The 13,089-nt window shown below is 38.0% G+C and overlaps 1 protein-coding gene across 2 annotated transcripts; it reads right to left on the reverse strand.

The window, feature by feature from the left end:
* Positions 1-2,326: 2,326 nt before the first annotated feature.
* HTR2A (5-hydroxytryptamine receptor 2A) lies at positions 2,327-12,856 on the reverse strand. Of its 2 annotated transcripts, XM_087886157.1 has the most exons (4): positions 11,713-12,192; positions 6,893-7,093; positions 3,100-3,878; positions 2,327-2,513 (listed from the first exon to the last, which is right to left on the reverse strand). In XM_087886157.1, the coding sequence occupies exons 1-4, from the start codon at positions 12,113-12,115 to the stop codon at positions 2,436-2,438; spliced, it is 1,461 nt and encodes a 486-aa protein (XP_087742283.1). In that variant the 5' UTR covers positions 12,116-12,192; the 3' UTR covers positions 2,327-2,435. The 2 variants fall into 2 exon arrangements, with proteins under 2 accessions (XP_087742283.1, XP_087742279.1); XM_087886153.1 differs by lacking the exons at positions 2,327-2,513; positions 11,713-12,192 and adding an exon at positions 12,545-12,856 and having other exon boundaries at positions 2,613-3,878.
* Positions 12,857-13,089: the final 233 nt, after the last annotated feature.

Genomic DNA, 13,089 nt, shown 5'->3' on the forward strand with positions numbered 1-13,089 from the left:
AAACTCCTAAAAATGGGAAAATTAAACCCTACCAAACAAAAACTTATTACTCCCAAATTATACCTAGTTCTATATAATTTAAATAGTGTGATGCATGTGTGCATTGGAAGTTATTACAGGTGGTTGTACTAAAGCTGCCAAGAGTGGTTAATAAATAGTTAAACTACCCTACCTGCTAAAGAGAAAAAAAAAAACTAGTTTGTCAGATCTGCCATCTTTAGCTTAGAGCTTTGCTGGCATCCTTCCATAAATTGTTAGGGGGCTGGGGTAGAAGAGGAAATAGGCAATTAGCATGTAAAGGGTAGAAATGAGCTAAAGAGGAGGGGGTAACAGGTTGACAGAAGCCAGAGATGTGAGAACCAGCCTGTTCCAGTCTTCAAGGCTGCAAAGCCTGAGAAAGGAATGTGAACTGCACCAAGCAGTTCCAAATATCTGAGCCGTTCCCAAAACACGTATGTGGCACATCATTGGACGAAAACAAACCGGACAAGGGGGGAGGGCCGGAGACAAAGGGGAGTACTGTAACACTGTGTCTGGGAACTTTAGTTCTAGCCTGCTTTCGTTGCAACCACTAATCCTTAGTAAAAGAACCTATCGTTTCAACTAAATGGAGTCAAGGGTCTGTCTTTCCTAGAGACCTAGCTGTGGAAAGTCTGACACAGTTGGACACACAGGCTATTTTTGTTTGGCACCTGACTGAGAAAAGAACTAAAGGTGCCAAATTGTCAAGAGGAGGCTGTGAGTGTCTGAAGGTTTCACATCACTTGACACTGTACACAGGCAATTGTGGAGTTAACCACGCCCCCTATTTTGCCACAGTCTGCTACAGTTGCCAATAAATGTAAGTTTGATGTCTTAGAAAAAAATCTGTGCATACTAAAACATCAGTTTGGTATCTTTGGAAGTATTTGTAATAGAAAATTGTGATGGTATGCAAGATGAAGCTCATGTTCATCCCAAAAGCCAGTCTCTTTAATCTTTAATCAAACCAGGGGTGAAATGCTACCAGTTCGGGCTAGTTTGCCTGAACTGGTAGTAAAATATGCTACTGGTTCGCCGAACTGGTAGTAAAAAAATGTAAAAAAAAAAAAGTTCCAACAATCAGCTGAGTGACGGGCGATTGTCAGAACTTTTTTTTTTTTTTACTTTTTAAACATTTTTATACTACCGGTTCGGGGGAATAGGTAGTAAAAAAATGCTTTAAATTTTTTTTAAAAAAGGCTCGGACGATTGTGTGGTACAGCTGTGATCGTCTGAGCCTTTTTTTTTTTTTTTTTACTTTTTAAAAGCATTTTTTTACTACCTATTCGCCCGAACCAGTAGTAAAAAATGCCTTAAATTTTTTTTAAAAAAAGTTCCCAAGATCACGCACCACAGCTGATTCCCCCCCCCCCCCGCTGTTCTACTTACCTTCCCAAGCCTCCTTTTGGTGTGTATTGCACATGCACATGCAGTGTGTGTTTGGTGCAAACTGTGCATGTGCATGCACAGCTTGCACTTGGCGCGCACCGCGCATATGCAGCCAGCGTACCGGTAACAAACCGGTTCAGATTTCACCACTGAATCAAATCATAATAAGATTATTGTAGCACATTCTTCTTCTTTCTTTATTCAAATTTCTATACTGCCCTTCTCCTTTCGGACTCAGGGCGGTGAACAGCCAAAAAATAAAACATTTTATATACAAAAGTTAAAATAAATTTAAAATAATTAAATAAATTTGGCCCATTAATTTAAAACATTCCAATTAAAAGCCATATCAAAATTATTAAAACCAATCATAAAATCAGGACAGCCCGGCTAACTGAAAAAAATAGGTTTTGAGAGCCCGACGAAAAGTCCGGAGGTCTGGGATCACTCGTATTGTATCACTCACATTGTATTTAAAAGGCAGTTTTTTTCTCATAGCTATTGAAACTTCTCCTCTTGAAGTTAGAACTAATACAGCAATATGGAGAAGGAAAAAGAGAAGAACTCATATTCCTTTTGCATTCTAACTAATGTCTTTCCCTTCTGGGATTCTCAGATCTATATAAAATAAACCAAAGTGAAAAACCAATATCATTTATGTACAGTTTACATTTAGAAGATCTACTAGTAGATAGCCCTGTAGAAAAGGTATTAAATTCTCATGGAGATATCTGGAATGTAGAATCATAGAGTCATAGATGTGTATGGGATGACCTCTGACAATATGGCTGTAATCATACTACATAAAGTAATCAATCAAATTCAGTTTCATTATTGGTATAATTGAGAATAAAGACTCAATTTTCTAAAGTGCAAGGAGTTTATCTGATAAAATTACATATAATTAACCATTAGCCATATTTTCTGCGGGTGCACAACAAAATTAATTAAAAATTACTGTAACTGCCTGGCTGGGTTGGTACATGTCATTAAATCAGGCACAATTCATTTAACAACTGCCTTGCTCAGCAATGGAAATTCTGGTTCCAATTGTGGTTGTGACTTGAGGAGGACCTGTGTAATGAATCATAGTAGTTCAAAATCTGCAAAATTACTCCTTAATTTGCAGTAGTGGATCTGAAAATGTTGTTTTTATCAGCATTTGAATTAATTTTTTTCAGCAAAAAGGCAAGGAAAACATCTTTTAGCAATTAATTTATTTGATTTCTGTTTATAACATAGTTCATATTACGTCTACTGTTATATTTCCTATATTTTCTGTTAATTAGTTTGATATAAAATGTATTTGGTATAATTAAATCAAAAATTTAGATTGTACTGCTCTCATTTTCCAAATCTAATGTTATATGACATTACACTTTACAACCATGTTGCATAGCAACATAAATTCCATCTCCAGTTACTGTCATTAAGTGAGTGCTACATAGTCCTGGAAACAATTGCAATGAGTGACTTTAATGAGTCATAGATAGGAGTAGCTGCATTCACACTCCTGTACATTCTGTTTCCAGCATTGAGAAAAGTGATAGACAAATCTTTGATAGTGAAGCACTGTCTTGCAAATTCCCAGCAAAGTTGCATACTATTTTTCCAGGTCAGCTTTCTCCAGTTTGCAGAATATACACAGTTAAAGAAAATGGTCTTGTACCAGAATCACAAGCAGCTAACCTTTTCATTCATGTTGCTGACTTTGCCCTTTAAGTTTTCATCCAGATCATGTATTTCAGATGTCCCTGTAGAATAGTCTTTAGCCATCAACTTAGATTCCTTTCTAAAGCATTTCATTTGTGTTAACTGATGTGAGTTGTACACTACAGTAGGGATAGTGTCCATTAAGAACAACTGCAGAGGTTTCTTTTTCTCTTTGTAGTGACATTGGAGGTAACGTACAAAAGCGGATCGGTAGGTTTTACTGAATAATGTATATATAAGTGGGTTGACTGCTGAAGAAAGGTAGCCAATCCAAACAAAAATATTAAGTAGATCCTCGATTATATCTTTGTCACATGCTTCCTTGCAAAAAGCTACCATCACATTTGTGATGAAAAAAGGACACCACATTACCACAAACAGGAAAAAGACAATTCCAAGTACCTTGGATGCTTTCTGTTCATTACTTATTGATTGCATCTTTCTCCTCCTAAAAGTTCCTGATTCTTTGTTCAGAGAGTGTGTGAAATGTTTATCCAAAGAAAGAGAACTTTGAGGGAAAAAACTGAATGAGCCAAACTTAACTTTTGAATCAAGATCATTCATGCATAATGTGGCTTCTTTCTGAAGGGATTTTATAGTTAAAAAATAGGTGATCACCATGATAGCAAGTGGAATAAAAAATGCTACAAAAGAACCAATTAAAACAAACTTTTCATCCACAAGAAAACAGCTTCCATTCTTGAAAACTTTAGAATCATCACGGAATCCAAATATAGGAACTGGCATTGAAATACCTATATGTTTAGTTAAAAAAAAGATAAGCACAGTCATTTTCACTTTTAAAAATACGTCATTCTGTGATGTACCACAATGGGTGCCTACTCGTTCCCAATAACATTCCTGAACATAAAGATCAGACCATCACTGCAGAATGTGAATTTGCTTCCTTGAAGTTTGCACAGCTATTCAGTGGAAGCGAAAAACAAAGTACCATCTTACAAATAGAAGTTAAAGGTTTTGGCTTTGGTAGTAGCTACAAGCACTGAGTAAACTCTACAAGGACAGATTGGAAAACCACTTGAACAAATTGCTGAATTCAAAAGTCACTAGCAACACCAACTTTATATGATAGAATTTCAATTCAGAAATGTGAATGTTTATTGTGGTACTTCATTAGCTTTTATTTGGAAAAAAACACAATCATAAGATTTTCCTGTTTGGCAGGTTTAGTAATACAGGCAGCACTCATTCAGTGGCCTCTCATTCAGCAACCATTTAAAGTTATGCTGCCGCCGAATGGGGTGAAGCGCACCCGGAAGACCACTGGGAGCCAATGCAGCTCGTGCAGGAGGGGTGTCACATGGGAGCGCCCCATCGCTCCCATAATCCCCCACATGGCCGCATTCTGCATCAGTTGGAGCCTCCGGGTGCTCCTCAAGGGGAGCCCCATGTAGAAAGCATTACAGTAGTCCAGGCAGGAAGTGACGAGTGCCTGAGTGACCGTGCGTAAGGAGTCCCGATCCAGAAAGGGACGCAACTGGCGAATCAGGCGAACCTGATAAAAAGCCCCCCTGGCCACGGCCGTTATATGCTCTTCTAAAGACAGCCATGCATCCAGGAGGACACCCAAGTTGCAAGCCCTCTCCGTGGGGGCAAGTAACTTGCCCCCAAAAGCCAGCGATGGCACCAGCTGGCTATATCGGGATGCCGGCAGCCACAGCCACTCGGTCTTGGAAGGGTTGAGTTGGAGCCTGTTTCTCCCCATCCAGACCCACATGGCCTCTAGGCACCGAGACATCACTTCTGGGACACTCTGTGCAGGATTTGCCTTAACAATAGCAACTGGAACAGCTGCAACTGCCATTGTAAGTTGATGCAGTCATATGACATTGTGCTTTCCAAACACTCTGCTCAACAATGAAACTGCTAGTCACATTTACCTTCATTAAGCAAGGACTACCTGTACTATATTGTTGTCCTAATGCATTCTCACACACAACATATAAATAATGCTGGTGTACCTTGGGAATCACACATATATATTTGCCAGCACATATACACTTTGAGACAAAGCTTCCCCTCCTTCTCCAGTGATTTAATGCAGTTGAGATCAATGGGAAGAGGAAGATAATATCTCCTCATCAGCAAACTTTATTGAGATTGTTCTATTTCGGATGCGGTGAGTGCATTTTTAAAAAACTCAGTTGTTTATTCTATTACTTACTTTCTTTTTAAGATTTAAGACTTTCTTTTAACACTCCCTCCAGCAAAAACAGAACAAAGCTGTCCTTTAATACTGTATGTTCAAGCCATACATATTTCATCCACTGTTAGTCTGCTGTGAATGATCAATGCCTATTCTTATGGGCTATTTTGGTTTTGCATCTTTTATTTCCATGCATTCTATATATATATATAGTAAAAGGAAACAATGTTATCTATGCAGGACACAGCTAGAGAGAAAGACAATGTTCTAGTGCTCTGCACTGATGCACATATGCCAATAAAGCACACAAAACTGCATCTTCGAGAAAACATCACTTAATAAACTAACAACAGTTACTGCAGTTTTCTCTCAATGGTACACGTCTGCAATTAACCGTGTTTTTCTTCTTGTATTACTTCTGTAATTGTAATTAAAAAATGGGGTGGTGGTGGTGGAATCTCCTTGTCTCCTTCTGAAAGGACATGCTAACTAAAAAAGACATTATTCCCAGAAAAGAAATGTTATGTCTCAGGCCTTCATTGATGATTAAGATTAACAATATACTTACAGCAGAAAGCAATAAAACTCCCAAATGTTTAACTGATCAGGGAATTGATCTTTCATGTTCCAGCCATTGTCCCATGCAGCACTTACTATTGTTGAGCAGTGTTATTTCATGTGAAGAGTTCTTGGGATAATAAAGCTACTGAGCTGTGGTGAATTTACAAAGCACTTTCCTGATAAATTGTTTTGGCTTAGGACCTGGTTATTTACGGGACCGCCTACTACCACCAATAGCCTCCCACCGGCCAGTACGCTCTCATAGAGAGGGACTCCTCCGAGTGCCGTCAGCCAAACAGTGTCGACTGGCGGCCCCTAGGGGGAGAGCCTTCTCTGTGGGGGCACCTACCATCTGGAATGAGCTCCCCCCGGAGATACGGAGGATCCCGGATCTACGCTCCTTCCGCCGTGCTGTGAAGACCTTTTTATTCCATCAGGCGGGCTTGGCCTAATTTCTTCCCTTTTTAAATATGTAAATTTTAATCTGTTTTTAAATTATTGGGGTGCTTTAATCTGTCTGGGCCAAAATGATTTAATTTGATTTTATCTGGTTTTTACATTTTTTGTATTTATGTATTTTATTGTTGGCTGTTCACCGCCCTGAGTCCTTCGGGAGTAGGGCGGTATACAAATCAAATAAACCTAAACCTAAACCTGTATCTATTCAGATTTGCATTTCACTTTATAAGTAAGTGTATTTTGAAGGGAAGACTCCATTTGAATTAAAATAGTAGCAGTACATTAGCTTTTAAACTAAATCCTGGGGGCGGAGGGGATCAATGTAAAATATTGACAATTTAGTTCAAATTGAATTATCTTGGGGTGACATGGAGCTGAAAATATTTTTGATTGCCCAAATGGGATTAATAGTAATAAAAAGCCATGAAATGCAATAGAAAATATGGCATCAATCAAGACATCAAAAGGCCCCAGGCAAAAATGCATAGCTTTAGAGAGAGATTGGGATAGGATGCACATATAATTTTACTGAAAGTAAAAATCTCTGATGATAGCATAACACATAAAGATAGAACAACTCACCTATTGATACTGTCCAAACAAGAGCAATTTTTGCCAAGGCCTTTGTCCTGGAGTTAAACTGGCTGTGATGAATGGGATCTTGAATGGCAATATAACGATCCAGAGATATGGCACAGAGATGCATGATGGAGGCAGTGGAGAAAAGCACATCTAAATAAATCCACACAGCACAGAGGTTCCTGGGCAGTGGCCATCTATATTCTGTAACCAAGGACAGCTTTTATTAACTCTACAGCAGTTTGGAAAGCTATATATTTCACTGATATGAAACACATTTTCTGTTGTTATATTTTATCTCATCCATCTACAGATTTTTAAAAGTGGTTAGTCCGTGTCCTTCTGATTCCTCCAAGCTCTTGAAGGCTCCAATATCCAATTCTGAAGCCAGCAGAGTTCTCTAGATTTCACTGCAGCTGATATGGCAGCAAATCTGCTAAATTGTAATGATACAATTGTCTTTGTACTCCGCCTTCCCATCTTTGGACTTCTTTTAAATTGTATAGTTTGCACCGAAACCTCCTTAAATCTGGGAAGGGGGCACATCAAACCCTATCCAGTGCTGATATCACATTTAAACTAATTGTAATTGTATTTATATAATTTCTAATTTCTCTGTTTTCAGCTTTTAAGATAGTCTAGTGAAACTGTCATTAAAGAAAGATAAAATTGGAAGTGACGACACCAGAACCAGTCCAATGAATATTTCTGATGATAAATACTTAGGACTTCTTTTTCTATAGTGCCATTATTGCAACCATTTCCCTACCATGCTATATTCCATTCAAATTAAAATTTAATTTATTAAAAGATACAGTACTGTTGTAGATCAGAAAAAGAGACCAGAAAAAGTACACAAATTACAATCATCCAATTTAAAAAACTGCTCAAACTTGAGACTAAAAATATCTAGAGTACCTTCACATCCAGTAGGTTGCAGCTTTTATTGTAATGTGTTTGTCAGGGTTCCAAGTTAACACCCCCAATGAAAGAAGACTCTGAGGCTTGAAGTTCTTCAAAGTTCCATTTTATTAGAGATGCCATATTGGCATCTAATATTCCCACAGCTGGGAAAACCAGAATCTGAACATTTCCAGATTTTCCACACCCAAAGGAAAGTCCAAGTCCCTGCCCAGCACCCACATGTCCATCACATGGTCCAATCAAAGCACCATCCCAACTGAAGATGCCTCCCAGCCACACCCCTCCAGGTGCAGGGCAAGATGTCTTTGACTCTCTGAGAAAGTAATGTTATCAGAGGTGGGTTTCAGCAGATTCTGACCAGTTCTGGAGTACTGATAGCAGAAATTTTGAGTAGTTCAGAGAACCGGTAGTAAAAATTCTGACTGGCCTCACCCCCATCTATTCTCTGCCTCCCAAGTCCCAGCTGATCGGGAGGAAATGGGGATTTTGCAGTAACCTTTCCCTGGATTGGGGACGGAATGGAGATTTTACAGTATCCTTCCCCTTGAGTGGGGTGGGAATGGAGATTTTACAGTATCCTTCCCCACCATGCCATGCCATGCCACGTCCATCAAGCCACACCCACAGAACCGTTGGTAAAAAATTTTGAAACCCACCACTGGTTATTATGACTACATATTACCCCTGCTCCATACAATCCCCCCTCCCAGTTTTCCACAACAGTAAATGTGGCAGGCCTGAAGGCCCAATGCAAAAGATGGCTTCTAGGCTTGATAGGCCTCCCCCCTCCCCTCATCAGAAGATCGTGTCCTGCAACGAGAATAACACAGGGGGTTAATTGAAAAGACTAATCACCTCTTCCCCTCCCCAGGGGGACCCTTTGGCTTATCAGGGTATTTATCATGGAATTGTTTTACTAGCTTGTCTGCTTTTACATCCCAGCTTTTAACCCAAGTAGCTTCAGACAAAGGGTACCCTTTCCAATGAACTAGATATTGCAATTGACCTCTATATAATCTATATCTAAAATCTTTTTAACTTTGTAATGGGTTTCTCCTTGCACCACCATAGGTTTGGGAGGTGGTCGAGTCTGTGGTCTTAATCTAGACCCGATGGCTGGCTTCAAGATACTGCAGTGAAAAACAGGATGCCCTTTCCCTAGAATGCAGGGGAGGCTAAACTGCACTGTCACTGGGTTGATTACTTTCACTATTGGGAATGGATGTAAAAACTTAGGTCCCAGCTTTTTACTAGACAGCTTTAGTTTTATGTATTTGGTTGACAGATAAACCCGATCTCCCACACGGAAGGGAGGTTGAAGAGATCAGTGTTTGTCTGCTTGCTTTTTATATGCCTCAGCGGCTTCTGCTAGCACTTTTTTAGTGTTCTCCCAACCCTTTCTCAGCAGCTCCGTCCACTCAGTCAGGGTTGTGGAGGAGGGGGTTCTCTGGGCAGTTCAGGCATGAGTACAAAGTCCATGCCACTTGTGACCTGAAGGGGGTCAATCTGGTGCTGCTGTGCACGGTGTTGTTGAAAACAACTTCTGCAAACAGCAGCAGGTCCGTCGACTTCTCTTGTTGGTAATCCACATAACATCTTATATATATTGTTTCACGATTATGTTCACTCGTTCTGCAGCTCCATTCATACTCATATGGAAAGCCAAGCTAAGTCCTTGTGTGGATCCAACTGATCTCAGGAACTCTCTCCAAAACTTAACTGTGAATTGGACTCCTCGGTCTGAGCTGACCCGGCGGGGTATCCTGTGCTGTCGGTAAATCTGTTTGATGAACATCTTTGCCAGCTTCTTTGCTGAGGGCAATCTCGAGCAAGCAGTGAAGTCCTCAAAAGGTAAGTGAGTCTCCACAGGCCTGCCTGTGGGGGCCCAGCATGGTAGGCTGTGTATGTGGGAGGGAAGCAATTTCATGAGGTATCTGGATCATGGGAGGCCTTGGGTGCTCTGATGAAGGTGGCCTATTCCATCACAAGGCCTCCCCACCCTGAGATATCTCATGTGCACTTAACGAACCGGGCATTCGATTAGCAAATGCATGGGCAAAAGGAGGGAGTGATTGTGGTCAAGTTACACGATTCACTCCTATGAATTCTTGGGTTACGAATGTAATTGGCAGGCTCCATTACATTCATAACTCGAGGATTACCTGTATTTTAGGACTTCTTGTGAGTGTTGACAGATGTGTATCTCTTTGTGCCTTTTCAATGTACATATAGGCAGAGACAAACAGACTTTATATCTGTTTGAACAAACACAAGTGCACAGACTGAAAAAATTATCTTTACAATGCTTTCAATAGTTATTCAAAGAAAAGATGCAGAAAAAAATGGCATAAACTCTTCTCAATATTCCACTTTTAATAATAACCCTGCAGCTATTTTCTTAGAGTTCCAAAGTTTTCTGAAGATCCAAAGTAAAACATGGCTTCCATGACTGACAGTGGGAAGTACATCCTACCAAAACCAGACATTGTATTTCTCTTAAAATTAAGGCAATAATATATGTCCATAGCACTCTTAAAAACTTCTCTCTCACTTATCCCTGAAGCACATTATAGAAAGCTGTCATTTTGTCTAGAGAAGCTTAACTTCAAGAGCATAATTATCTCTATGCATAATGATAGCATAATGATCTCAAACACTATGCTGTTTCAGAAAATAAAAATTCATTTGGACAGTGTGAAATATTCCAAACTAATCTACAAATGCAAGATCAGTTTTCCACAATCACATTATTAATAGTTTCTACTTTATTTATATGCCACGCTTCCTACTCAAGAATCCTGAGTGACCTCACATAGGATATCTGTCCCAACCATAGGCATTGAGGGTTGCTCTTCTTTGGAATTTAAACCTCAGACACCCGATCCTGCACAAAGCATTCCCTCAAATATTAAATATGTAAGCCACCCAGAGTCATTCACTGAAATGGGCATTTAATAAACATTCAATCAAACAAACAAATAACAATATTAGTTCCTAAACCATATGCAGTCTTACAGATATAACCCTCACCACTACATTCTGCCTCAAGCATTTGAATTTATAATGCTTGTGAAATACTCCTGATATTTTACATCAAGGTTACTTTCTTATCCTTTAGTTACTGAGGAACTCTATGGCAAATGAATCATAGTTAGGCAATCATCTTTTAAAATTTGCATGACTTTTCATCAGGCTATCCAAAGTAGTGATAACATTGAAAACGGTGTCACACGGATCTGTATACAGTTTCATAATGATACACCTAATTTCATTAACTTGTTAGAGTTACAGTAGCTGTATAAATATACAACAGTCATTTATTTTAATTCATAACTATGTTGATATTCTTATCTTCAAATTTTTTCTCCTAGAGTATGATTCCCCACATAGTGATGATTTAGGGTCCTTAGTCCCATTACCAGTCTAGTCTAAAATTTAATGATTTTGCAGTCTTAATTCTTCAACTATGAAATCTGAATAATAAATGCAATAGATGTTGCACGTGTTTAAAATATACAGTGATATACTTACTGATCTTTAAGTTCAATACAAATATTTAATTTTTTAAAAGTACAAGCCATCAAATTGTGCACATATTTGGCAATCTAGTACTTTTTGGATACATTGGAACAACAACTAGAATTCTCAGATAACTGTGAGGACAGAATGAGGACTGTAGGGGGCCTTTTTTAGTCAACAATGCTCTATTATTTGAGAAACAATGAAAGCATCTTGCAGAATTAAGGTTTTAGACATCTACATCTTCTAGTTCATAATTCTAATTTTTTAGAAAGCCTCTTTTCACTGAGTCTATAGTTACATTAAAGTAACTTGTAATATGCATATTAATCAATTAAAGTGCGGTATATTGAGTTTTAAAGGCTGTTAATAGTACTTACCGTATAATATAGTTAGCATTGATATCGGCATGACAAGAAAACCCAAGAGCATATCAGTTATTGCAAGTGACATCAGGAAATAATTTGTGGCATTGTGCAGCTTCTTTTCTAATGAAACAGCCAAGATGACCAGAATATTTCCAAAAATGGTTATAATAATCACAATAATAGTTAAAAGAGCAGGCCAGTTTTTCTCATGAAAAATAGGAAATAATGATGCAGTCAGGTTCCCTTCACAAGAACAGTTCATTGTATGATCAAAGTCTGCAGTCACATTGCATAAACAAGACTTGTTAATTTCTTCAGATGTAAGTACACTTCTGTTGAATTTTCTATCTTGGCTTAATTGTAGTAAGGAATATGCTGTTAGGTTCACAGACCATTCTTCAGAAAAAATATCCATTTCTAAAAATTCTGAAACTGGTGAATATATACCATTAAAAATGCAAATTGCAGCTATTTTATTACCATCAAACTCTATATTGATTATTAGTGCCAAAAAGGAAATAAAATTTTACGAATAAAATTGAGTCGTTCAGATGACTGTATGATTTTCAATTTCATATATAATTTGATATTATATACAATAAGTCTTCCTGAACAATTACAGTCAATTTCAAAATATTAAGGAAAAGAAAAAGCAATCCATCCTCCTCCAATGTTTTTAGTCATAGCGATCTTCCCTCAAAACATTTTAATCATGTAACTGACAATTAAAAAATATTGCAATAATTAGTTACAATTATTATTTTGTCCTATCATAGAAGTTATTAAATACCATATATTTATTTAATGCTCTCATTCTGAAAAATGCTATAAGAAAAACACTTACAATGTATTTGAAAAATCCTCTATATTAAATTAATGCTGTGCCTTGATTTATTTTATCCTTCATTGTATTTGCTAGCATGATATTCTTTAGTTCCAGTTTGCATGAATCAAATGCATTTTGTAGACTCTTCAGCTGTCCTCTTACAGCAACAGTGTTTCCTTGTCTGTTAAGTCTTCTTTGTCCTTTACAGCTGTTCCACTTATACTTCCCTCTGTTGTTTTTGTCCTAAAATGAATCATATTGGAAGAATAATCTCTGGATAATCATCCCCAAAAATTATAATGCACAGAGAAAATAAATTTCCAAAGTGGGTTCAAAATAGTTTCTAGCAAAAATGGAAGTGATTCTCTTTTGTCCTGTTTCTTTATAAGATGTCACATTATTTTTGACATTACATAAACAGCAAAGGCAGAAGGAGAATAAACTGAACAGAGCTGGATTTTTTTTACGTGTTGCAGTTTTATATGTATCAATGTGAGGCATTCATACTTTAAAAAAATTAACATTTCCCACAGGATATCCTGCAGAGCAGCTCTTGATAACAG

The sequence above is a fragment of the Pantherophis guttatus genome, chromosome 1, assembly GCF_059756535.1.
Source record: "Pantherophis guttatus breed Tessera chromosome 1, ASM5975653v1, whole genome shotgun sequence".
NCBI lineage: Eukaryota > Metazoa > Chordata > Lepidosauria > Squamata > Colubridae > Pantherophis > Pantherophis guttatus.